General features: G+C 56.0%; 7 protein-coding genes across 7 annotated transcripts; 4 read left to right on the top strand and 3 right to left on the bottom strand.

Moving 5' to 3' along the window:
* Positions 1 to 1,072: 1,072 nt before the first annotated feature.
* On the top strand, positions 1,073 to 6,954 carry CORC01_08542 (AMP-binding enzyme; the record flags this gene model as incomplete). The annotated part of the gene is made up of 2 exons (XM_022620172.1): positions 1,073 to 1,540; positions 1,603 to 6,954. The coding sequence occupies 2 exons, from the start codon at positions 1,073 to 1,075 to the stop codon at positions 6,952 to 6,954; spliced, it is 5,820 nt and encodes a 1,939-aa protein (XP_022473326.1).
* A 1,153-nt stretch (positions 6,955 to 8,107) lies between these two features.
* On the bottom strand, positions 8,108 to 9,691 carry CORC01_08541 (uncharacterized protein; the record flags this gene model as incomplete). Its single annotated transcript, XM_022620171.1, has 1 exon — positions 8,108 to 9,691. The coding sequence occupies one exon, from the start codon at positions 9,689 to 9,691 to the stop codon at positions 8,108 to 8,110; it is 1,584 nt and encodes a 527-aa protein (XP_022473325.1).
* A 1,355-nt stretch (positions 9,692 to 11,046) lies between these two features.
* On the top strand, positions 11,047 to 12,649 carry CORC01_08540 (origin recognition complex subunit Orc5; the record flags this gene model as incomplete). Its single annotated transcript, XM_022620170.1, has 3 exons — positions 11,047 to 11,151; positions 11,210 to 11,608; positions 11,669 to 12,649. The coding sequence occupies 3 exons, from the start codon at positions 11,047 to 11,049 to the stop codon at positions 12,647 to 12,649; spliced, it is 1,485 nt and encodes a 494-aa protein (XP_022473324.1).
* A 431-nt stretch (positions 12,650 to 13,080) lies between these two features.
* CORC01_08539 (triose-phosphate transporter) lies at positions 13,081 to 14,850 on the bottom strand (the record flags this gene model as incomplete). The annotated part of the gene is made up of 2 exons (XM_022620169.1): positions 13,081 to 14,349; positions 14,416 to 14,850. The coding sequence occupies 2 exons, from the start codon at positions 14,848 to 14,850 to the stop codon at positions 13,081 to 13,083; spliced, it is 1,704 nt and encodes a 567-aa protein (XP_022473323.1).
* A 1,022-nt stretch (positions 14,851 to 15,872) lies between these two features.
* On the top strand, positions 15,873 to 17,741 carry CORC01_08538 (uncharacterized protein; the record flags this gene model as incomplete). The annotated part of the gene is made up of 1 exon (XM_022620168.1): positions 15,873 to 17,741. One exon carries the CDS (start codon positions 15,873 to 15,875, stop codon positions 17,739 to 17,741), a length of 1,869 nt encoding a protein of 622 aa, XP_022473322.1.
* Positions 17,742 to 18,297: 556 nt separating this feature from the next.
* On the bottom strand, positions 18,298 to 20,528 carry CORC01_08537 (uncharacterized protein; the record flags this gene model as incomplete). The annotated part of the gene is made up of 3 exons (XM_022620167.1): positions 18,298 to 18,417; positions 18,476 to 19,021; positions 19,071 to 20,528. 3 exons carry the CDS (start codon positions 20,526 to 20,528, stop codon positions 18,298 to 18,300), a joined length of 2,124 nt encoding a protein of 707 aa, XP_022473321.1.
* A 1,922-nt stretch (positions 20,529 to 22,450) lies between these two features.
* Positions 22,451 to 24,769, top strand: CORC01_08536 (uncharacterized protein; the record flags this gene model as incomplete). The annotated part of the gene is made up of 1 exon (XM_022620166.1): positions 22,451 to 24,769. The coding sequence occupies one exon, from the start codon at positions 22,451 to 22,453 to the stop codon at positions 24,767 to 24,769; it is 2,319 nt and encodes a 772-aa protein (XP_022473320.1).
* Between the last annotated feature and the right edge of the window lie 217 nt (positions 24,770 to 24,986).

Genomic DNA, 24,986 nt, shown 5'->3' with positions numbered 1-24,986 from the left:
GCCCACAAGCGGGACACGCCCCCTTGGCGCTCCTAATCAGATCCGTCATTTTGGCCCACCCCTGGTCAGGTACCGGTCTGTATCTTCGTACCCTCCGTTCCTCTTTTCGCAAGGTCGCATCGGGGCCCACGACATCATCACACACACCCCTCCCCCTTACCTCTTTTTTTTTTCTCCTTCTCCGACCACCGAGTACCTTTCCCTGGACCCTCCGTCCAGAACGTATGATGAGATGGCGCCTTAGCTCAAAGGACCCGTCGTGAAACTCTTGCCTCATTGGTGCTGCGAGGGTGTGCTCAACTCGTTCATATCTGGCATTCCTCACGCCCAAAGTTCCCATTGCTGACTTTGTAGTACAGTTGCAATAGCTCTTGCATACCTAGGCTCCTAGCTTAGCCAGGCCCATACGTTCGTGCCGACTCAAAATGGGATACACGACAGTACAGATGACTCCGTACACACACATGTTCTACTATACCCACCCGGACGGCGCCATGGATTAGGGACGTTGCGCCGTTTTGGCTCGCATCTACCCTTCATCATCGCAGAAACTGACTGGTGGTTCCCGGGTAAAATGCCCACGCCCTCATTCTGAGGCTTTTGCTCCTCCGCTTGCTCTCCGCAGCGCATCCAGCTCGGTCTGCGAGGAGGCGTAGCTCGGCTATGCACCGCAAGGTACCCAGCCATGGGGTTCGTCGATCTAGCAAGAGTCGGGAAGGCATGTTCTCGGGTGCGTCATGCAAGGATACCTGCGCGGACGGCTGCAGAGTTGCACATAAGAGCCTCTCGCGGTTACAAGACCGGAGAGTCTTGGTGCATGTGTGTGAACTGTGAAAGGGTAGCTCTCCACCCTGGGCCGGTTGATCGTCGTCAGACAAAATTCCAAACATATTCTTCACAAGTCCAGGCTCACAAGACCGAACGTTGGAAGAGGAAACCATCCTTGTCCAGCTTCTGAAATGCTGCTATTTCAAACTCGAATTACTTCATAACGCTCGTTATTCACCCGTCCACTCCCTGCTAACCCCCGCCACCCTACCCTCCCTCGGCCCGGAAGTAAACAAACTACGCGATGCATTTGCGGGACAGCGAAGGCGGCGGAACCGCCTACCAAGAGACTGGCCATGCCGACGGCGCAAACAGCTTGACTAACGGCACCGTGAATTCCTCTTCAACGAGGACCGTCGTCGTGACATCGCGGGCCGAGACCAGTGGTATAAGCGACTTCAGACACGAGCTCCTTCTCGCATGGCTGCTCGTACTTCACCGCAACAACGACGACGGCCTGAGCAAGGTAAATTGGGGATTCAGAACGCGGGACGGCCAGGAACCTTCGTCTGCAATACACAACAGCCTGAGCCTGAGCGAGGCGCCGTTCAAGAACAGCAACTCGATAGCTGAGGCCTTGGGGGTCATCAAGGAGCTCGGCGAGAGCGGTCCCGATAGTGAAACGCAAACCATCCCGGTGATATACTTCAATAATGGAACACCAAAATCTCAAGGCAACTCGGAGAAGGCGCTTTCCAAGAGATCACAAGATGTAGGTTTTTTCATGACTTTGACTATTGTCTCCATGCTCAACATGCTGACTATGAAACCCAGTGGACGTACCAGATCGAGGCGACGCTCAACGAGAAGCAGATGGTGATCAAGGCCCAATGGGACCGCGCCGTCCTCTCCCACCGCCACGCCATCTTCCAGCTCGACTCCTTCATTGAGATCCTCACCACCATCCTCGAAAAGCCGCACCGCCGAGTCTCCGACACCATCGGTCCCACCGCAAAGGACCTCGAGCAGCTCTGGACATGGAACAATGAACTCCCAGAGAACATGCAAAAGTGCATGCAGGACATCATCTCCGAGGTCGCAGCCAGGGGCCCGGACCGGCCGGCCGTCGAGTCCTGGGATGGCGACTTCTCCTACGGCGACGTTGAGCGGCTCTCGACCCGTCTCGCGCGACACCTCGTCGCCCGTGGCGTGCAAGTCGGCTCGACGGTGCCAATGTGCTTCGAGAAGTCGCGGTGGACGACTGTCGCCCTGCTCGCCGTCATGAAGGCCGGCGCCGCCTTCGCCCTCACCGACCCCAGCCAACCCGAGGCCCGCCTGCGCACCATTGTCGAGCAGACCGGCGCCACCATCATCGTCACCTCCCAGGAGCAGAGCGAGCTCGGCCGGCGTATCGCCCCCGAGCAGACCCTCGTCGTCGCCTCCGACGACACCCTCAACCAAGATACCCTGGAGCTCGCCGCCGAGCTGCCCGTCGTCCCCCCATCTTCTCCCCTCTATATCCAGTTCACCTCCGGCAGCACGGGCAAGCCCAAGGGCGTCATGATCTCTCACGAAAACTTCACCAGCGGCGCCGTCCCCCGCGGCTGGGAGGTCGGATACCGCGCCCACTCGCGCTGCTTCGACTTTGCTTCGTATGCCTTTGACGTCAGCATTGACTGCATGCTCTGCACGCTCGCCGCGGGCGGCTGTCTCTGCATCGCCTCGGACGAGGACCGCATGAACGACCTCAGCGGCGCCATCCGCAACTCCAAGTGCAACATGGCGCACATGACTCCCTCTGTAGCCCGTGTTCTGGACGCGGATGTCATTCCCTCGCTCGAGGTCCTCGGTCTCGGCGGCGAAGCCGTTTCCGCGGGAGATGCCTCCACGTGGAGCAAGACCACGAGCGTCATCATCGCCTACGGTCCCTCGGAATGCACAGTCGGTTGCACAATCAACGGCAACGTCAGCAGTATGTCGACCAACATCGGCAAGGGCACCGGCGGTCTCACATGGATCGTCGACCCCGACGACCACGAGCGTCTGATGCCCGTCGGCGCCGTGGGCGAGCTCCTCATCGAGGGACCCGTCGTCGGCATGGGATACCTCAACGACAAGGCCAAGACCGACGAGGTCTTCATCGAGGATCCCGCCTGGCTCCTCGCCGGTGGCGGCCCCGCCCGCGGCAGGCACGGCCGCCTCTACAAGACGGGCGACTTGGTCCGCTACGATCCGGATGGCACCGGCTCCATCGCCTTCGTCGGCCGCAAAGACCAGCAGGTCAAGCTCCGCGGACAGAGAATCGAGCTGGCCGAGGTGGAGCACCACCTCAGGGGTAAGATGCCCTCGGGCGTCAAGATCGTCGCCGAGGTCGTCAAGCCCGGCGGCAGCGAGCCGACGCTAGTCGCCTTCGTCGTCGAGCAGAACCCCATCGCCGGCGCGGCAGACGCGGAGGGCGACGTCACCACCTTCTCCCCCGAGTTCAGCCAGGCCATCGCCGAGATCGATATTGCTCTCGGCGCCGAGATTCCCCGCTACATGGTCCCCTCCGCCTACATCCCCCTCCGCAAGATGCCGTCCCTGGTTTCCGGCAAGATTGACCGCAAGCGTCTGCGCGAGCTTGGAGGCTCCATGTCCCGCGAGCAAGTCGCCCGTCTGCGCGTGGCGCCCACAGAGAAGAATGATCCCGAGACAGAAATGGAGAAGGCGCTGCAGCAAGTCTGGATCAAGATCCTGGGCGGCGAGACCAGCATCGGTCTCCACGACAGCTTCTTCGCGCTCGGCGGCGACTCCCTGCGTGCGATGAAGCTCGTCGCCGCCGCCAGAGATGACGGCATCGCCCTGACCGTGGCGGCCATTTTCAATTTCCCCACGCTCAAGGCCATGGCCGAGAACGCCACCAAGGTATCCACGGAGGACGTGGCCGCCGTTGCGCCATTCTCTCTTCTCGAGGAGGGTTGGACCCCCGAGGAGGCCCGCGCAGAGTCTGCTAAGCTTTGCGGCATCGAGGAGTCTGCCATCGAGGACATCTATCCCTGCACGCCTCTTCAGGAGGGTCTGATGGCTCTGTCCGCCAAGGTCACATCGGCATATGTCGCGCAGAGAGTCGTCGATCTCGCAGACTCTGCTACGGCAGACAAGCTCCGCAACGCATTTGACGTCGCCACCGCAGACTGCGCCATCCTTCGCACAAGAATCGTTCAGGTCCCCGGGCGCGGCCTCGCTCAGGTCGTGGTCAAGGAAGATATTGCCTGGCACATTGGCGACGACCTCCAGGATTACCTAGTGAAGGACCGCGAGGAGGGCATGGACCTGGGTAAACCCCTCGTCCGCTACGCTCTCGTTACAGACAACGAGTCGGGCAAGGTGCAGTTCGTGCTGACGATGCACCATGCTCTGTACGATGGCTGGTGCATGCCCCTCATCGTCGACAAGGTCAACAAGGCCTTTGACGGAGAGAAGGTCCAGCGTCCCGCCGAGTTCAAGGACTTTATCAAGTACCTCAGCAGCATGGATCGCAGCGCTGCTGAGACGTACTGGCGTGAACAGCTCCAGGGTGCTGGTGCCACTACTCAGTTCCCTGCACTACCGTACGAAGGCTACCAGACGCAGGCCGACTCTCTCCTGGAAGTCTATGTGCCCCTGAACGGCAGACCTGCATCCAACACCACCGTCGCCACCGTGATCCGTGGTGCTTGGGCTTACGTGGCATCTCACTACGCATCATCAAACGACGTCGTCTTTGGAGAGACTCTGACCGGTCGTAATGCGCCCATCAGAGGTTCCGAGGAGATTGAGGGCCCCATGATCACGACCGTCCCCTTCCGTACCCAGGTGAATGCCGAGACTCTTGTCAGCGACTACCTCCAAGACATCCAGGACCAGACCATCCAGCAAATCCCCTACGAGCACACCGGTCTGCAACACATTCGTCGTCTGAGCCCCGATGCCCTCGAAGCTTGCGAGCTGAGAACTGGTCTTGTCCTGCACCCGAGCGCCGATGAATTTGACCAAGAAGAGTTCAACAAATACCCTGCCAACCGCCTGGTGCCCGCAGGTGACGCAGAGGCCGCAGAGGAAGCTCTCAAGTTCAACACCTACGCTCTTATGCTCGTCTGCTCTACAGACCCCAAGGGTTTCTTGGTGATGGCTTCGTTCGACTCAAAGACTGTGCAGAAGCCTCTCATGGAGAAGGCCCTCGCCCAGTTCTCTCAAGTGGCCCAGAAGCTTTGCCAGCTTACCGACACGCCACTTGGCGATGTCGCGTATCTGACTGATGAGGACAAGACCGAGGTGGCTCGCTTGAGCACCGAGAGCGTGAAGAGCGTCCAGCAGGAGTACCCGGAAGCTGAGGCGGTGTACATCGTCAATCCGACTGATTCTGGGCTTCTGGCACCTCTGGGAGTCGTTGGTGAATTGGTGGTTGCTAGCAAAGCCGACCTGTCCCTTTCCATACTGGAGAACTACTCGTGGGCCGAGGAAAAGGAGGCAGGCAAATTCTACAGGACGGAGCGTCTAGCCAAGTTTAATGCGGATGGATCTGTTGAGATCACCGGCAAGACAAGCGACCTGGTCCAAAAGGTCAGCACTGCTAGCAAGGCGCCTACTAAGCGCATCTCCGCCACGTCCGCCAAGCAGCGTCGTCTGCGAACTCTTTGGAGCCGCGTACTCAGGCTCCCTGAGAGTGATATCGGACTCAACGACAGTTTCTTCCGTCTTGGCGGAGATTCCATCGGCGCTATGAAGCTCGTCTCCGAGGCTCGCTTGGTTGGCCTCACACTTACTGTCAACCAGGTCTTCACTAAGAGGACACTGTACGATATGGCCAGCGTCCTGCAAGATTCTGAACCCACGCAAGACTCTCAAGACGCTGTGAAGGCTCTCGTTCCCTTTGAACTGGTTGAGACCCTCGGCAATGCCCCCGCAGAAACCCTCCGCCCCCTTTTGGCCGATCCAACCTGGAAGATCGTGGACGCCTTCCCCGCAAGACCGTTACAGGAGGTCGCCGTTAAGGGAACGATCGAGATCCCTCGCTTCTCTGCTCGTTACGAGGCCATGTACTTCGAGAGCGATGTCGACCGCCCCCGTCTCTTCCAAAGCTGCCAAGAGCTCGTCTCCCTCAACGAGGTGCTTAGGTCAGTCTTTGTCAAGCATGACGGCGCTTGCCTGAGCGTCATTCTCGAAGATGTCAAAACCCCTGTCGTGGAGTACGAGATCGACAGCGACGTCGAGACCTTTGTCAAGGACCTCTGCAACCTCGACGTCCAGACCCGGATGCCGCTCGGCTCCATCTTCGTCAAATGGTTCTTCGTCCACAGCAGCAACGGCCAGTCCGCGCTCGTCTTCCGCGTCTCGCATGCTCAATACGATGAGATTTGCCTGCCCATCATGCTCCACCAGCTGTCGGCCCTGCACGAGGGCAAGCCCGTTCCCAAGGCTCTTCCCTTTTCCTCCTTTGTCGGCCACGTTGTCAAGTCAAACATCCCCCAAAGTGTCGACTACTGGAAGGAGCTCCTTCAGGGATCTTCCGTCAATGTCCTGAAGCCCAATACCCCCGTGACGGAGAGACAGCACTACGCCATCGATAGGACCTTTGACATCTCAACCCGCTCCAAGGACGTGACCATCGCCACCCTTCCCACCGCAGCTTGGGCCCTGACTCTCGCCCGTCTGCAAAGCACAAGAGACGTCACCTTTGGCGAAGTCGTCAGCGGCCGCAACATCGACTTTCCCAACGCCGACATGGTCGTTGGTCCTTGCTGGCAATACGTGCCCGTACGCGTCAAGTTTGAGGACGACTGGACGGTGCTCGACCTCCTCAACCTTGTGCAGAACCAGCACATTGCCAGCTCGGCGCACGAGGGCATCGGCCTCCCCGAGATCGCCAAGCTGTGCACCGACTGGCCGGCCTCGGTGGACTGGTTCGACACGGTGGTGCACCAGGACGTCGAGCACGTCGAGAGCCTCGGGTTCGAGACGGCGAGCAGCCGCATGGAGACGATCTACCCGCAGCAGGAGCCGCTGCGCGAGTGGAAGATCCAGGCATTCCCCCAGGGCGACAAGTTGACGATTGAGATTGTCACGTTTGAGTCTTGGAAGGGCCATGCTGCGGAGCTGCTTGACAAGATTGAGGAGACGTTCAAAATTCTGTTGGGCAACCCCAGGTCGCTTTTGTTTGCGCAGTAGAGGAGGATTTGTACATAATGTACTATGGCTGCATACAGGGAGTGTTTACGTTTGTCTATCGTCTGACATCATTGTTGATGCTGAAGATTCTCTAATTGGACGAGGGCTTTATGGTTTGGAAAATGCAACGGCCATTTCATGTCTTGTTTCTTATTGGAGTTAGCTTGTTTGTTTGAACTCACATCATACCTGAATTGCGACCCTTGCTTGCTTGCCTGTTCCCCTGTACGTTGGTGGTTGCCTCCCTACTTCAGGCAAGCTCTGCAGCCTCACTTTCCTTATCTCATAGGAAAGGGTTGTCAGTTTCCGCTCCAGGGTGGAAGGTGACTTGTTTCTGCATCCTATCACCATCCGTCCGTCTCCTTGACTCCAGGCTAGCACATCTCCCGCCCTCCAGCCCAGGCGGCTTCCCGTTAAAGCAGCGTGAGTTGTGGCGCGAAGCCCTTCTCGAGAGCGAGATAAGCCTCCTGCCTTGGCCCCCATCCCCTCTGCAACTCTCATCACACTCTTCCGCACCTCATACACGACCCTGCACCAGCATACAGCTACCATCACAGCCTGGTTTTCCCTCGCCGCTCCAACGCACCCCAGTAGTGTTTGCTGAAGGCGGTTCTCATGGGTGCGTTTGGTTTCGACGAAACTTTTTATCGCACTATCGAGTTTGCTTTGCGGATGATCGGGTCTCCTTGGATACGATTGTATAGGCCTGGCAGTAGCGGCATAATTGAAAACGTTGGAAAACCACAGCCAGTGAGGGTCTGTCAACAATGACTTTGCTCCAACTCATCTCCGCAGTGTTTATTGATGCGTGTTGCCTCTTGCTGGTTGTCATGTGATACAATCGTCGCAGGAGACAAATCTCGAAGGGAATATGTCCTATAAATGGGTGCCTTTGAAGATGTTCTCCTCAATTGCGAAATTTCGTTTCCTCTGAACGTCAGAAGTACTGCTCTCGGCGAGGTTCAAAGCCGATAAGCTTGTACTAGCCGAATCTTGATTGTGTTCATTCTGATTATTCAAATTGTGGTGATTAAGATAGCTACAGCATTCGCTGAAATCCGTGAACCAAGTGCGCTAATTGGGTATTGTAATCGAAGACCGTCGGAAATCCCTCCCCCCGCCTCTCGATCGACGGGGGCGGTTCCCAGCCTCTTCAGGATACATTCATGTCCTGCACTCCCGAGTCGATCGCCTCTAGCACTCTCTCAGCATACCGCCGTCCCGCGGGACTGAGCATCATCGGGTCCCTGTGGAAGCCATCTCTCTCCCAGGGTAGCGTGCGCGGCGCCGGGGCTGCGGGGTTCAAGTCCCCGACGCGTTGCGGCATGCCCTTGTATCGCTTGCCGTGGTCGTCGACCCAAGTAAGCAACTCGGTGCGCGGATCCCGCGTCGGGGCATTGTAAAAGTCGACGGGCGACTCCCACTCCGGATCACCGAGGATGAGCCGCGCGATGTCGGTGCGGTCGTCCAGCAGCAGAGCCAGACGCGGCATGGCGAGCTGTTCGTACCACGACTCGCCCAGGTAGTTTACGATCCCTGCGATCTCGCGGTCGCCGATGCCCTCGATCCACCACAGGTTCTGCACTGCTTTCATGAACATGAGGTAGTGGGAAAGGATGACGAGCGCCCGAGGCCGCTTCTCCCGGCCGAGCTCGACGAATCCTTTGGGTATGAAAGTAAACCAGGTCACGACGCGGAGGGTCATGATGGGGCCGAAGCCGGCGACGAGCTCCGCGTAGAGGGAGCCGAGGTACTTGAGCGTGTCGTAGTAGGTTGATATATCGTTGTATTCCGGGTCGCCCGGCTGAATGGAGGAGATCATGAAGAGCAGGTTGTTGGGAATGTGCTTGGCAGCCTCGTCGAGGTTGATGGGCGGCCGCATGAAGAGCTCCGCGAGGCCCGAGTCCCATAGCGTTTGGGGTGTGGCCATGTCGATCATGAGACCGATGCCGCGCCAGACGACCATCCAGTCGATGATGTACAGGTCTTTTGTGCCCTCTTCGCGGAACATTTGCGATGAGAGGGCTGTGAGAAGTAATGAGGTTGCGATGAGAGCGGGGAAGGTTTCCGGTTTGCCCTCTTCAATGGCTTTGCGGTACCCTTCAAAGGCGCGTGCACGATATCGTAGTGCGCGTGAGGGGGCAATGTCCTGCTTCAGATGCTGTAGCTGGAGGGCTGATGTGCCCAGCAGACAGTCCATGAGAAACGGACTTTCAAAAGCGTGACCGGGTATCTTGACCTTCAAGATATCGTCGATCCGCTTTACTCTTCCAGCCTGCGTAGCAAACGACGTGAAGGTGTTGGTAGTATAGAACCACAACAGCTTCATATCGATGACATCCCTATCGCCGGCGGGGATGTAGAGCGGCTCCCGGATGACGAGGGCATTGGAGTCGTCGTCACCGCCCATGTGGTGCGGCGGCGTATGAGACCGCGAGCGGGCCGGTGAGAAGGGCCCGGGGGAGGAGCCAGATGGCGATCCCGGAGCGTGGTCGGAGTGGGAGTGGGAAGGTCCGGGGTAGACGCAGTTGGCCTTACGGAGCACGCAGTTACGACACGTCGGACGAGCCTCATCGCACTTCACCTTGCGGGTCTTGCAGTTCTTGCATCCCGTCCGGGACTTCTTGTGAGGCCGTTTTGAGTGGTACGGCTTATCCTCGGTGTGATTTGCTGCGCATCCTGCGGCGGCAGCGATGGCATCGGCGGAGTCTGACTGTCCGGAGGAGAGGATGGTCATCGTGTGTCATTGACGGCCCCAAGGGCACCCGCTCTCGTCTCAATGATGAACCCGTGGCTACCCTCAATCTAACGGCGTCAGAATTCAGGACGGAAGGATGACTACGGGGTGAGATGGGGCGAGGTTGGGTGAGATGAATGATGAGGAAGAGGGAGAGAAGAGGCTTGGTAAGTTAGTGGCAATGGGTACGTCGTTCGAATGTGAAGTCGGACGCTAAGGTAGAAGAAGGGTGGTGATGCTCGGACCTCTACTTTTAGGGATGATGTCCAACGGCCGGACGGGGGAAGAGATGTCGTCGGGGTTGAAACAGAGTAATGTGGGTGGGTGACGCTGCTGACGGGATGAGACGCTTAGTTGTTATCGGATGAAGCCTTAAAACACAGTCCCCTTTCGCACTAATTAGTCGGCTTGCTAGCTTCAAGTTTGCTTTTTGCCCCCAGGAGGCCGTTGGTTCAATGTGCAGTGCAGGGTCAATTGTGTCGAGTTAAGTGTGTGAGGCCTCACGACAAACGAATCTGATGCTGCTGCTGCTGCCTTCCCAGAGACTGGCTGTCAAAGCCACAATGGAGAGGTCATCGACCCCACATTGAGCTGACGAGCTCTCCCTCATCTGACGATTGACTAGCGCTTTTGTTGGGTGGCATGAATCCTTCGGGGGTGACATGGGATATGAGACGGGCTAATAGAAACCAGAGAAGTCAAGTGGGAGAACGATTGCCGCAACAGTACATGGTGTTCCATGCGTTGACGTAGGTATCCATACTGCGCCGCAGGCCACGAAGCATGTACAGCAGCAGAAAAGGACGGGTAAGAGGCTTGCGCAAACCTGGCAACTGGCACACAAGTTTGTCATTCCAAGGGCAGAATGACACTACGTACTGCGCCTCCCGGAGTGCCTCTCCCTGCTGTCAACCTCTGTGGGTTGCCCTTTTTGGCGTTGAGAGTTTGGATACGTGCATGTTTGTTTGACCTTTGGGTACGTGGACCTTGATACTTGGCGCACAGTTGGTGAGAGAAGGAGGGGCGGGCCAGAGGGAGAGGACACTGGTGACTGAGGTGGGTAACGTTAGAACTGAGTGTGGTCAAGACTCAAAAGGTGGGGGCCTACGCCCGGCACAGGGCGCCCGGGCCCCATGGCGGGCCTCTAAGGTAGTCTCTGCGCCCGCCGTGAGAGGCCTGCGATGGCCGATGATCCGGTCACATGACTTCGCGTCTCAACGGCTTCCAGGTTGATTTTACGTCTGGGTGTACTGGACGCGCGCGACGGAGCGACGGTTCCCCGATTTTCTTTTCCAAGAGACGAACTTTCTTCGGCAGTCGTAAAGGCTTAATACCTGAGAACAGCACCAATTGACATGGCATCATTCTTCCAGCTCCCAGAGGAGCTTCTTCTGTCTTCCTTGTTCGAGCGTTTTCCCTGCCGCGAACGTCAGATCCGTTCTTTAGCTACTCTCCTCCATGTAAGTCGCCAAGCCACCGGTTGCCGCCGCGAACCCTTTCCTGACTTCAATTGCGCAGCCCGCCGCCGCGCCCTGCCGGAATCTCGTCATATACGGCACCGAAGCCACCGGAAAGTCAGTAATCGTCGATTCCCTCCTGGAAACCCTCTCCGAAGCCCCCAACGAAAAACCCGGAAGCGAAACATCCCTCAACTTCGCCATCATCAACTCCATACAATGTATCACAGGCCGGCATCTGTTCGAGCGGACAATCTCTGCCGTCGTGGAAGCTATACAATGGGAGACAACGCCCAAGAAGTGCGAAACCCTCGCCCAATTGATGGTTGAGCTTTGTAAGATGCTCAAGTATACACAACGACCCGAGGGCTGGCGCCTTGTTCTCGTATTCGACGCAATTGACCGACAGAGGGACGCTCCCGCAACTCTCCTCCCAGCATTAGCAAGACTGTCCGAAGTGGTGAGTGAATATGTAATCCTCCACGCTCAGCCATTGCATGCTGACATCTATCGTACATAGATACCATGCCTGACCTGTGTCTTTATCGTCACCGCACCTCCCCCTTCCTTCCTCCGCACATCATTCGTGCCGCATATCCAATTCCCGAACTACACCAAGCAGGAATATATAAGGATCATCTCGGCGTCACCACCGTCTCCGACCCCGACGACAACACAGGACGACACAAACTTCCTCTGGACCCGCTTCGTCGGTGCCGTCTGCGACGCGCTCACGACCTCGGCATCCAACACCCTGCCTTCATGTCGAAACAGCTGCGAGGCCCTCTGGCCGCGCTTCACGGCGCCCATACTGGCCCGGACTCACGGTCCGCGCGAGTTCTCCAAGCTTCTCATCGCCTCCCGTGTGCATTTCCAAGATGAGAGCCTCCTGAACCCGAGTATCGTCTATATCAAGCCCGGCACCACAGCTTCCAAGGCGACACCGGCGGCGGATGGATATGGGCTACCTGGCACGCCCTCAAAGCATGCGACAGCCCAGCCGGCGCTGAGCACCGCCACGGCCGAGTTGACCACGCTTCTACCGACAACGACCCGGCTGCTGTTGCTGGCAGCATACCTTGCCTCGCACAACGCCCCGCGCCACGACCTGACGCTATTCTCAACGTATCACCACGGCCGTCGGAAGCGGCGCGGCGGAGGCTTCGTGGTGCCGAAGAGGGGTCGGCCGAGCAAGCACAAAAAAATCTCGCGGAAGCTACTCGGCGCGCACGCGTTCGTCCTCGAGCGCATGCTCGCCATCTTCGCCGCGGTGCGCAGCGAGTGGGCTGCCGACGGCGGGCTTACCACCGGCAGTGTGGTCGATGGAGACGTCGGCATGGCCATCTCGACTCTTGCGAGCCTGCGGTTGTTGATGAAGGTGGGTACGGGCGGCGATCCGATGGACCGGGGCGGCAAGTGGAGGATCAATGTCGGGTGGGATATCATCAGGGGTGTGGGGCGAAGTGTTGGTATCGAGGTGGAGGAATGGCTCATTGACTAACATGAAAAGTAACGTTCGTACAAGTTAATGCCATGATGGTGGATGACTTCTCATGACCATTCAACGTGATAACAACAAGAGGTGGAATCGATTACGAAAACAGCACGCTCGAGTATCAGCACCTACACAAACCAATTTCATGAAATGATGAGGAGGTTCAGCGATAAAACGCGTGAAGGATTTTACAAGTAGTCATTCAAACGCCGGGGCCTTCTTTGATTTCCCGGTGTCTAGGTATCTCATGTTGAAGGGTGACCTCGCTGATGCCTAGCATAGATCCCCGATTACATCTAAAACCAAGGCAGCTTACAAGACATGTGTGTTTTCATCCATACGTTGCCGCCAACCCAGACTGGCGCCTATCATGATAGTACATTGAACTCCTGCGACATGTTGGCCAAAACAGACATGTTTTACATCTCCACCCTACCCTACCGATCCCCAAATCGCCAGGTATCTTCCTGTTTGGTGCCCGGTGCGAGCCAGGCGGCATTACTCGCGCCGCGGGCTCTACCACTGCTGGGCCCGTCAGACTTTTTGGCATCTTCGCCATGAGGCGAGTGCCCATTGCTAAACGACTGGAAAGCTCCAGCAGAAACCATAGGGCTCTCGAAAACCGGCGCATTCTGGCTGGCGTTCAAGGCGTCCTTTGTGTTCAGGGGTAGCAGGGGCTCCTCCTTGATCTCCATCATCTTGGCCTTGCGATCCGCCTTATCCCGGTCGTGAGTTCGGTCGTACAGGTAGAGGCCGACAAAGGTCAGCAGGATGCCGACTCCTTGCAGAGGGGTGGTCTGGTTTCGGAACCAGATGATTGCGATGACAATGACGAAAACACGCTTGATCAGACTGGCGACTGAGTATGTCACCGGCGACACAAGTGACAAAAGGACGAAAGCGAGGATGTTCTGTCCAAAGTGGAATGTGCCGTTGAATATGAACTCCATAGTGAGGCGGCCGTGGTCAAATGAGCCCGCCTTTTCGTTCAAGTCGACTGCACCATCGTGGAGGAAGTCGCCGATGATATCAGTGCCTTCGCTCCAGAACCAGATCGGAACCGTCAAGATGAATGCCATGCCAGAGGAATAGCAGAGCAAGTTCAGCTTGTCCAGTTTTTGCGACTGAGCCGACTGTCCTTCGGCTTCAGCTTTGGCAGCTTCGTTGAAGAGACGCTTCGAGAAGATGTTTTGCGTCACGAAGATGATGGTGGCAAGGAGGGCGTATAAGATGCCCAGAAGCTCACCACTGTAACTGTTATGTTTGCCTGAGCAAGCCAGCATGACCCCGAGAGTCAAGGGAACCAACGACAGGTAGGTGTTGACTGAGTACCGGATGTTAAAGATCAAGCGGTAGGCCAGGACGGTGAAAAGGGGCGAGAGACCCTTGATAGTATGGACCAGCGAAACGGGGATCTTGGATGTCGCAGTTGAGCTCAACAGGTGGCCGAAGATCTGGAATGCTGCAAGAGGCATTGTCGTCGAAATGACATCGCGGGAAGGGTAGCGAATGCCATGCTTGAGAGCTGGTATCGTTGTCTTGAGACTCGGAAAGATACTGGCAAGCCAGGCGAATAGGATGCAGTATGTCGCCACAAAAGCGAATTGGATTAGGGTCAACGTCGCAGGCTTGTCGAAGGCCGTAAGAATGGACTTCGAGGACGTATTCGTAAGGGCGGAAGAGGTGTACCAGAGGACACAGAGTGCCTGTGACACGGCTGTCAGCACCAGCAAAAAAAAAAAAAAAGGGAGTATCATTCGAAGACAACTCACAATCAACCTAGGGGAGACAGGAGCCTTCAGCGCATCGGCTATCTCGTGAGCATTCTGGCCAACGCTTCCGCCTCTTGTCCGTATGTTGTGAATGGCGTCACCCAAACTCTTCTGCCTCCCGTGGCCATACCGTGTTGGCACTTGTTGTCCTGGCGCACCCCATCTGACGCCGCGACCCTGGAGACTCTCCTTTCGGGGTTGCCAGCGGTCGCCGTTTACAGGCGCTCCTGGCAGCGCATAGCCGTTCGTCTTTGCAGGGCTCGGCGCCCTTGAACCGTTGGTGAGGTGGGAATCGATGTGATCGGGGAACTTCTCCATGCCGCCGTTGCCGTTGGCAGAGAGGGAATCGCTATCTCCGTACGGTCTTGGTGAGTGCTGCGACCGACCGACTGAAGAGGTTTGTGTAGTAAAACCAGGACTGGTGGAGTGAGGCATGACGCGAACACTGGGGATATTTGGCGGGGACAAATTCTGGTATCAACCTAGACAAGGTATCCGTAGCTGATAGTGCGGCAGGGTGCGATTCCGGGAGATTAGTTCCTTTGGGTCTGGCCACCTTTGGAAATATAACTTGTATTGTTAAAAACGAGTGACAGATGCGGCAATCATGCGCGAAAAAAAAAGCTTAGACTTGCTTAAAGTCTAGCATTGTCTCTGGCCTCGTGTAAACTCGATTTCAGATGGCAACGCTCTGATGGTGGAAGGCTACGCGTTCTCTCTTTCGCATGGAAAAAGTCTCGACGCCATGGCGAGATTTACACTACAAAGTCAGCTCCCTAAAGTTACTGGGGGAGCTGTCCTCACCTCAATCAATCGGAAATCCCACGGTGCTGCAGTGCCGCCAAGGACTGGCTAGTTTTAGTGGCTGACATCCCTGCTGAGCAAGGGGCAGAAACGCCCCCACGGAGCCCGCCCACCAAAGCATCGAAAAGCCCGGGCACTAAACCCGCTGGAAGACTGGCGGAACGGGCTGGCAGCTGTACCTAAGGTACCTAGTGTGCACGACGTCGTGGCACTGAGGTGCCGTGCTGCTGGATGATTAGTAGCGCCGGCTTCCGATAAGACATCCCCGCCCATACTCAGCAGCCCCGACCGACTCCAAGCTCTCGAGCAGTAACATGAGGAAATACGTACCGTTCTCAATTCGGTCTGTATCCTGGACCCACTTAATTGTAGAGCAGCCTCCAAAAGTTTGGCGCGGCTGTCACGCATCGTCAGTCGCCTCCAGAAGGCTGCTGCTATCCATTCGTCCCCTACGTTCATCTGTCCCATCGCGTTGTGACTTTCCCTCTTCAATTCACTCCTGCGTGCCCGCAGACTCGCCACTATTTTGCGGTCCAACAAAGCATGCGCCCTCGCATAGACCCAAGAAGATTCATCATTGCTGGAGTGATCTGCTACGTCGTAACACAAGCTACACCAAAAGCGTTCAGCTCAACAGCGCATTTCGATTCAAGATGGCGGCCCCAAAGATGACCAAGAACCAAATGCGGAGGGCGAAGAAGAAGGAGCAGAAGAAGGCTCAGACAGAGGTGCGTTATCTGGCTGGCGTTGGTGCATTTGCGAGCGATACTGACGCACAGGACAATCAGGTCGCGTCGAACACTCCCGAAGTCAACGACGATGAGAAGAAGCCTGAGGGGGCTGAGACACAAGAAAAGACTGGCGGCGATTTCGAGGTCAAGAACCAGTCCGAGGCCAATGCCAAGGTCGAAGCCGACGGCCCTGCCGATGACGAGTTCAACTTCGATGATGAGAGGTTTGCCGCATTCAAGGATATCTTCTCAAAATTCGGCGTCTCAATAGACGAGGACGAGATTTCGAAGGAGGCCAATGCTGGCAACACGGGAGAGGTGTTGTGGGACGAGGACGATATTCCTAGTGAGGATGAGGAGGCCACAGGGCAGACAAAGCTCTCAAAAAAGAAGAGGAAGCAACTCAACAAGCTCTCTATTGCGGAGTTGAAGGCCTTGGTCAAGATACCCGATGTTGTCGAGTGGCAAGACACCTCATCCACGGACCCACGCCTTCTAGTGCAGATAAAGGCGCAAAGAAACGTCGTGCCCGTTCCTGGCCACTGGGCGCTCAAGAGAGAGTACCTTTCTTCGAAGCGAGGTATCGAGAAGCCGCCTTTCCGGTTACCAAAGTTCATCGCCGAGACGGGCATCACGGAAATGCGTGATGCTGTCCTCGAAAAGCAGGAGCAGCAATCTCTGAAGCAAAAGCAGCGGGAGCGTGTCGCTCCCAAGATGGGCAAATTGGACATCGACTACCAGAAGCTCTATGACGCGTTCTTCCGCTTCCAGACCAAGCCGGAACTCACCCGCTTCGGCGAGGTGTACTACGAGGGTAAGGAGAGCGAGGTTGACTTCCAGCACTTCAGACCAGGTGACCTGACAGAGGCCACAAAGGAGGCTTTGGGTATGCCACCAGGTGCACCTCCACCATGGCTCATCAACCAGCAGCGGTTCGGCCCTCCTCCATCATATCCCACTCTCAAGATCCCAGGACTCAATGCCCCACCTCCACCAGGCGGCTCCTGGGGTTTCCACCCTGGTGGTTGGGGCAAACCCCCTGTCGACGAATTCAACCGCCCACTGTATGGTGGTGACGTTTTTGGTCTCACAAACCAGGCTGGCGCGCAGATTGTGCAACCCGCCGCCGTGCCTTTGGCCACCGGCGAACCCGTTGAGAAGACGCTTTGGGGCGAATTGCAACCCCGCGATGAGGAGTCTGAGGAGGAAGAGTCGGAAGAAGAATCCGACGAGGAAGAGGACGAGGACGAGGACGCACCCGGCGGCCTCGCCTCTCCGAGCGGCATCGAGACCTCCGGCATGGTCTCATCGGTACCGACAGATTACCCTGGTCACGGCGTTGAGACGTCCGTGGCGGGCGAGATGGACCTCCGCAAGCAGCGCCGCGGCTTCGACACGGAGGAGAGCTCGCACCCGCGCTCGGCGTACCAGGTCATCCCCGAGCGCCAGCAGCGCACCGAGGGCTTCTTCGGCAGCGACAGGGTGTATGACCTCAACCAGCAAAAGGCCAATATGCCGGTGCTCGGTCAGGAGGACGACAGCCGCAAGCGCAAGAAGCCCGGCGACGTGGACGTCGCGATCGACCCGGACGCGCTGCTCAACAATGACGGCATCAGCAAGGACGAGGTGCGGCGGCGGTTCGAGGAAGGGAAGCGCGAAGAGGGGTTGGGCGCCAAGTGGGCATACGAGGAGGATCTTTCCGAGATGATCGCGCAGGAGTCGAGGAAGAGGCAAAAGGTTGACGAGAAGCGCAATGACGAGAAGAAGAAGCAGAGCAAGTACAGGTTTTGAACAGGGGTTGGTGACTTCTCAGAAAGAAAGTCGATAGGGAGAGAGGACTGTAACGGTATGCTTGAGACTTGGCGGCTGTCTCCAAGTCTTGAATATTTTTCATGTGCAATAGGGGCAACGGCGCCGGGTTGGGCATACAGAATTCTAAACAATGTTTGCAGTTTTAATAATTGTTTCTTGACATTCAAGTGAACTCTACGTCAGAAACGAGCTTCGGATTAGTTTGCCTTTCTTCACGCTATACCTTTGCTCGCCGAGATAAAGTAGTACTCGTCATTTCCAGGTGAGATTCAATTTAAAAAAAAAAAATTCATGTCTGATGCCTCTAGAACCCATCTCTATCGGCGCCCCAATCATCATGCGACGCCGGTTGCCCCATGCAGATGCCATCCCGCTTTGTCGTCGAAATGAAAAATGATAAAGCCTCCCTTTTCTCTTCTCTCTTTCCTCCACCTCCTCTCATCTACTCATTCCTCGATTTGTCGAGTAAAATGCTTTCTTTTGTACAACTCGGGCGTCTTGGTTTCCGCGGCTGGCGGTGGCTGGGCTTTCTTCTTTACGTCTGCTCTGCCGCTTGCCTGTCAAAGCACTCATTGCAGACCCAGTCCGGGTCTTCGACGCTCATCTTTGCGTTCTCGCTGATGCAGTCCGAGTGATAGAGCCGTTTTGAGCATTCCTTGACACGATTATTAGCTGGCTTCCTCATGAAGGTCGAAAACATGGCCGCCACTCACCAGGTTGGTACACAGGAGAAGCCTCGGTCCCAGAACGGTCAGCCCACACACCAAGCAGCCACCGGCGCTCTTGCGGATGTGAGGCCCCTGAGGTGATCCCTTGGGAACCAACGTCGGATACTCGCCGTTCTTGATGCCGAGCTTCGTCTTACGGGTTGCAATGTGGTCGAGGGCCTCGACTACGGTACCGTGGTCAAGACTGCTTCTCGCCAACAGGTATGTGAAGTGTTTGCCAAACTCGGTCATGCGAGAGGGCGAAGAGAGGAGCCAGTCTGATTTGACCCTCACGAAGCTCAACCACGCCGCGGGGAAGTATATACTGGACGAGAGGCGCTTGGTGAGCATGAACTTGTCCCATTCCTGCATGTATTCTCTTTCGTCTGGTGGGACATCGGAGAAGTCCGCTAGAGCATCACGATGCCACTGAATGAGCCAATTGTCGCTAGCAAGTGGCTTCTGGTATTCGGTGCCTGGTTGTAATGTAGCCCTGGTGATGGGGTCGTAGAGTGTCTGTCCAATATCCGGCAAAAGCACTTTCGAGCGTGTCTATATAGAGTCAGTAACCTTTCACGAGATGATTTGCGAGAGAACGAACCTGCGCGGGTTTGGCGGGCGGTTTGCTGCCGCGACCCGGTGGTTGGGGTCCTGGTGTATTCTGGTCTTCGGTACCAAAACGTGCCGTTAAAAAAGATATGTTGCCTTCTGCGAACTGATCTAGATCGAATGCTTTCGTAGGCCTCCTGAGCGCGAATGGCTCCGGTCCAAACGTGTAGGTCTCGTAGCGGTGCGCTACCTCAAACTCGGCACCTTTCGCACGGGACTGTGGCCGAAACTCATACTGGTCGTGTAGACTGATGAGATGAACCTGCAGCTGAGGGAGAGAGCCATGTGGCATGCCGCACGTTATGCAGCGGAATGAATCCAGACTGACTTTCTCGCTGGGCAGGTGATAGGTAACCGTTCCCTCTTCAACGGCATTCGCAGCGCCGCGTTTCTTCCGTTTCTTGTCCCTTCCCTGGGCCTTGTCACTGAGGACTTTCAGGTTGTAATTTTTCGTGGCGCCGCGCACTCTCAGCGACCGGTTGGGTGTGAGTTCTTCTTCGAGCTCCTCGTCCACGTGAACATCCCCATTTACCGCGCCGTTTCTGGGAGCCTTGACTGGCGTTCCGGGCGGGCTTTCGTATAATGGCTCCTGACCATAATCGTTGAGAAGAGAATCCTGGGCGGCCAGCATACCTGATACGGTAATTGAGGGTTCTGTACCCGCTTCCACAGCACGGATTTGGCCTGCCTCGAAAGCAGTGGTCCACTGCGCGTCAATATCAAGGACATGCTCTGTCGGCCCAATGGATTGCGGCGTCTTCTTGACTTTGAGGTTAAGGAGCGCCTTCCTCCGTGTGAACAAATCTGACGAGGCGGCAGCGAGCACCCAGTGTATGGCTTCGGTGGGGCTTGTATCTTCGCCAGAAGGGTTGATGATGATTGGTGGCCAGAAGGTTGGGCCGGCGGCTTCGAGCTCAACGCAGAGACGATAGGAATCAGCCAGGTCGAAGGAGCCGTTGTCGTCGCGGTTGATGCGCATGCTATCCTCGGGGATGTAGAATGGGCGTTGCAGGCAGATGCGCGCCATCCGATATGGGCCGCCAGGGTCCTTGAAGGACCTGATATCGCACAGCTGGCTGTTGCAGTACAACAGGACTTCACCAGCTTTGGTGACATGCGACAGCGAAACCTTGCACCGAGCTTTGAGATTCACGACATCGTCGCAAGGAGCGACCGAGATCCTTTTGGAAGTCCTGTGGAATATCCTGTTGACCTGGACGCGTAGATTGCGCTGCAGGTCACCAACATCTCGAGCTTGGAATATTTGGTCGGCGAGTTGATGATCGGCGTCGATGCGGCGGCGCTTGTTGGGGCGGACCTCATGATGGCCGCTGGGAACATCTCCGGAAGCAGCGGCCTTGGAAGCCGAAGACTGGGTGTTTCCCATGCCTTGCAAGATGTTCCTCTGGAGAAAAGGGGTACTGCGCTGGCGCCGCGAGTGAAGCGTCATAGCTGGTGAAGGGGGACCATGAGAGGTTTATAGAGATAGTCCCGCTTGGTGCTTCCCAGAAAGGCTAAATGAAGACTGTAAGCCTTCAAATCTTCCCTGGGTGTGTCTGCCCCTTACTTCGCAAAACCCACTTGAACGTGGTGAGCCAGAGTGGAAGAATCTCTGGTCCCGGTGCTCATTGAAGGTCTGCCAGTGAGAGGCCGCGTCTCACGAGAAGGGACAGTGATGCACAACCTCACTGCTGTCTCCTTTCTGGCGTCTTGAAGCCGAAGATCCGGACTGGTTAGCTGCACAATTCGGCCAACCTAAGGCGCAAGTCTAAGTTTTTTCCTCCCCAGAGCCGAAGAGGTGTTGTGGTGAGCAATGCGACCGGAGGGCCGAGACAGCTGGTGGAACCCAGCGAACAAGACGCGACCGCGACTCGACTCGCCGTCGAGAAAAGGAAAAAAGTAAATGGAGCCCAAGCGGCTGGCTGCTTGGACACAAGAGACAAGCGAGCCTAAAAGATGACGGACCGTAAGGCTAGAACACCTTGCTCTAGTTTTGGCAGGAGAAAGGCGGCGCGTTCCTGACGGTCAAGAGTGGTGGCGCTGGACGGTGACAATAACAGGCTGTGAGAGACGTGGGAATCGAGGCGCGTCGTCGATGATGGCTCAAAAAACGTGAACAATCCACCCCCGAAGCAATTGAATTTTGGAGGCGGACCGGGACCTTCAGCAAGCTGTCTGTCACTGGTCAGGCTTCCTAACAGTGAAACTAACTGGGCAAGGGGCAGCACCACAGCACTTTTAGCGCTGTGTCGGGGGCTTCTGCTTTCTGCGGCCAGTCCGGGGTTGGCCTGGGCTACCTGTACGTAGGTACGTTGCTCGACAACTCTACCTCTGTACTAATACAAGTTTTTGATTGGTTGAGATTTCCTGTTTTGGACCCACTCTCTTCAGGCGCAACAGAAAGCAACCGACTGCGCGGCTGTTCGCTCCGACGACCAAATCAAGTTGGCCCTGCCTTCCGGAGTATTGAACCCTGTCTCGAAAATCTTGAACAGATAATTCTGTTCTCTCAGGCCAACTTGCACCTCGTCATAACATGATGCTCCCTTCCAAAGAAAGAGCCAATACCATCCGCACGGCAACTCGGAGCAAAGCGAATTACAGGCGAGCCTTACTTTTCTTTACAGCACCATCGGCTAAGACTTGTTTATCTCCATCTAAAGCGTCTGGTACCCTGCAGCGCAACACTCTTGCAGTCGATCTGTACCGCTGCTGTTGCTCAGGGGCAAACCCGATGATGCCAGAGGGCGAGTAAACTCTCAAAGTTGAGAAAGCGAAAGCTTCCACTTGCCAGGCACATCAGGCAGCATTTTTCTTGGAACAGTGCACAGGCCATGTGTTTGCGGGGCCCCTCGACAAGCGTCCAGGCAGCCTTGAGGTGCAAAAGACGCTAGTGCAAGGCTGAGAGCTCCTTCTTGTTGGTTCAGTCACTGTTGCGGCTTGCGCGCACCTGCCCCACCAACCCCAACTCCAATTCACCTGCAAAGGTGTGAACCTTCCTCGACGATTGAAAGTACCCAAACGCTTGCCTTTCTTCTACTTTACGCAAGCGTGTTCATTTGCGCACCCGTATCTTCCTTCATCTCCAACTTCCACATTCTACAAGCAAATCGCTTACACTACGCGCCGTCTTGCTCCTTCATATCGGACTTCCGGCCGCTGGCGCATACCGTCGCAAACGTCACCACTCGACAGCTTGGACCAGCATGCGCTTAGTTTGGTGTGCACTTCGACACTTTTCTGACCAGCTATATCCCCATAAGCTTCTGCATATAGTTACAGCACAGGTTAGTTACCGAGTCCAGGTCAATGTTCATTTCAAGATTTCTAAGATGCGATTCTTCTCGACGTAGAGCACGTTAGTACTGCGCCATGGCTTCTAAGCGACAAGCCACAACCTCGATGCCTCGTCGCAATCCAGCGCGCGCTACCGGCTCTCATTCTGCTGTCACCGATCAGGTGCAAGTTACTGAAACCGGGACCCGATCGTACACGACTAAGCCGACCGATGGTCTCCGAACCAAGACTCGATCCTCGACCCGCTCCCAGACTCAGTCATACGTTGGCATGGAAAGCTCCGATGACGAACTCTCCGCCGCGGAAGAATCCGAAGATTCTACGAAATCACGTCGTGTCTCACGTAGGAGTCCGCGAAAGACACCTACTAAGGCCAGTGACAGAAAAGGAGCCAAGCGGACAGGCACCAAACGCAAGTCGACCACTACTACGCAAGACTCTGGCCATAAGAGAGGTCGACCTCGACGGAAAGTCAAGCACAATTCCTCGGACGAATCTGACGATCTCGAATCTGAAGACGACTTTTTAGGCGTCAAAGTTGCTCTCAGGACCTCTCCGACTAAGTCGCGCGGAAGGCCTCCAATGAAAAAGGCGGATGTCGACATGAACAACACGAGCTCTTTCACCCCGAATTGGCTAGACCCTCAAATCGCACATTCAATTTGGGTCCAAATATTTCAATACGCGGCGATTTCGGGCGATGAGCAGGATACCTTGGACGTCAATTGGATCCTCCGTACGGCTCGGGTGTGTCGGCAATTCGCCGATCCGGCTTTGAACGTTCTTTACAGGTGTCCACCAATACGGGACGAAACCAAAGCTTATGGGCTTGTGGAACTGCTCGAGAAGCCGCCATCGCAGACCACTGTGAACTACAGAGTGAAAATAGAGGCCCTGCACATCGATGTGAGACTGGTGTCTTTGCAAGGTCTTACATCGCCACTCAAACTGATGCAGAGCCTGCCACGTCTCAAAGAGGTTCTACTTGTGCATGGTTATGACCAGGCCCCTTACCGGAAGCTGAAGGAATCCATCAAGTGGACTTATCCTGACGAGATTTTTCAGGCATTTGAGGTGTCACCTACCGCCGATGCTGAGGCGGGAGACAAGACTGCAATGACACGACTCCAAAGCTGGCAGTGGAGCTCCAGGTTGATGGGCAAGAACTGGGAGGCTAGCCTTGCGAGACTTCAACAAGTCCACCAAATGCCGAGCTTTACCTCTCTGCGGAAGCTCAAGTTCGTGAACTACCAGATGCCGTCCATCAGACTGGACAAAGATCCCGGAGCCAATCCCGAATTGCTGGCTGAAGATCAGAGGTCTGTGAGCCTGCTTGCAGATTCCATTCTGGCTTTGCCCAATCTCGAAGATTTGGCTTTTGAATCTTCGACGATCGTTAGTTCGTCCTTGTTTTCTTTGCTCCCAGCAAAGCTTAGACTCCTCGAGTTAGTCAATTGCGCGGAAGTCATTGCCGACGACTTCAGCTTATTCTTGGTTGCGAAGGGGCATCAGCTGCAGTCGCTGGTATTGCACCACAATCGTTCGCTGAACTTGTCTTTCCTCACGGTGCTTGGAACTGCCTGTCCATATCTTAAGGAGCTGCGTATGAACCTACAGTACTTCAGCTTACTGGAGACAATCGACGATACACTTCCGTCCTACGACACACTATTGCTCCCTGGCCAGGTTCCCAGTTGGCCGGCATCTTTGCAGACGGTTCACTTGGAGAATCTCCGTCACTGGAGCTCCGACGCAGCTGACACTACGGCTGCCGAAGCTTTTCTTCAATCACTAATCGACAGCGCTAGAGACTTACCAAATCTCAGGCACGTGTTTATCAAGGCAATGCTCAACATCTCCTGGCGATCGCGGAGCGAATTCCGCAGATCGTGGCAAGAAAAGTTTGAAAAGGTCTTCCTCCGGCACAGCCCCGATCCAAGACCACACTTCACATTGCGGAAGCCGTTCCCCATTGAGTCGTCTCCCCTGGTCGCCTCAAAACGAAAGTCAAAGAAACCTGTCACAGAGCCATCTCGGCGAAGCAAACGGGTTGTGTCCCATGCATCGGGTACCTCTTCTCGCGCTAGCAGCACGTCGAGAGGGCTCCGTGGCCAGCAGCGGAAGCCCAAGTCGTACCTGGAGCCAGACAGCGATGAATTTGACTCTGACGGCGATGTCGACATGGAAGAGCGGGCAGGAGATTCGAATCAAGATGAAGCTGACGAAGCCCCGGAAGGTGCAGCGGTAGACGCATTCATCCAAGGCATGTGCAATGTCGTCGATATCCACATCGACAACCAAAAACCTAGGGAGCATCAGTACAGCATGGATGACTTCCTCAACGACGAACGAGACTTTGAGGTCGATGACGAATGGGATGGCGATATGGACTAGGAGTAATATTGAATATGTCTCCCCCCCCCCCCCTTGATCTGCGAGAAACACTCGCCTGTCTTGTTGTCATTTCGGTATTCGCAGAGAATTACCAATGGTAAGCATTGTCTTTTGCGAGCTTGTAATTCTACAACTTGGCTGGCTTCTATGCACATTTTCATGGCTTGATGCCGCGGAAGACGACGGAACGGACAACGGTTTGGCTTTGGAGTATAGG

This window comes from Colletotrichum orchidophilum, assembly GCF_001831195.1.
Source record: "Colletotrichum orchidophilum strain IMI 309357 chromosome Unknown Scaffold_73.1, whole genome shotgun sequence".
In the NCBI taxonomy this organism is placed as follows: domain Eukaryota; kingdom Fungi; phylum Ascomycota; class Sordariomycetes; order Glomerellales; family Glomerellaceae; genus Colletotrichum; species Colletotrichum orchidophilum.
The sequence above is the reverse complement of the archived record's forward strand: the minus strand, read 5'-3'. Positions and strand labels throughout refer to the sequence as shown.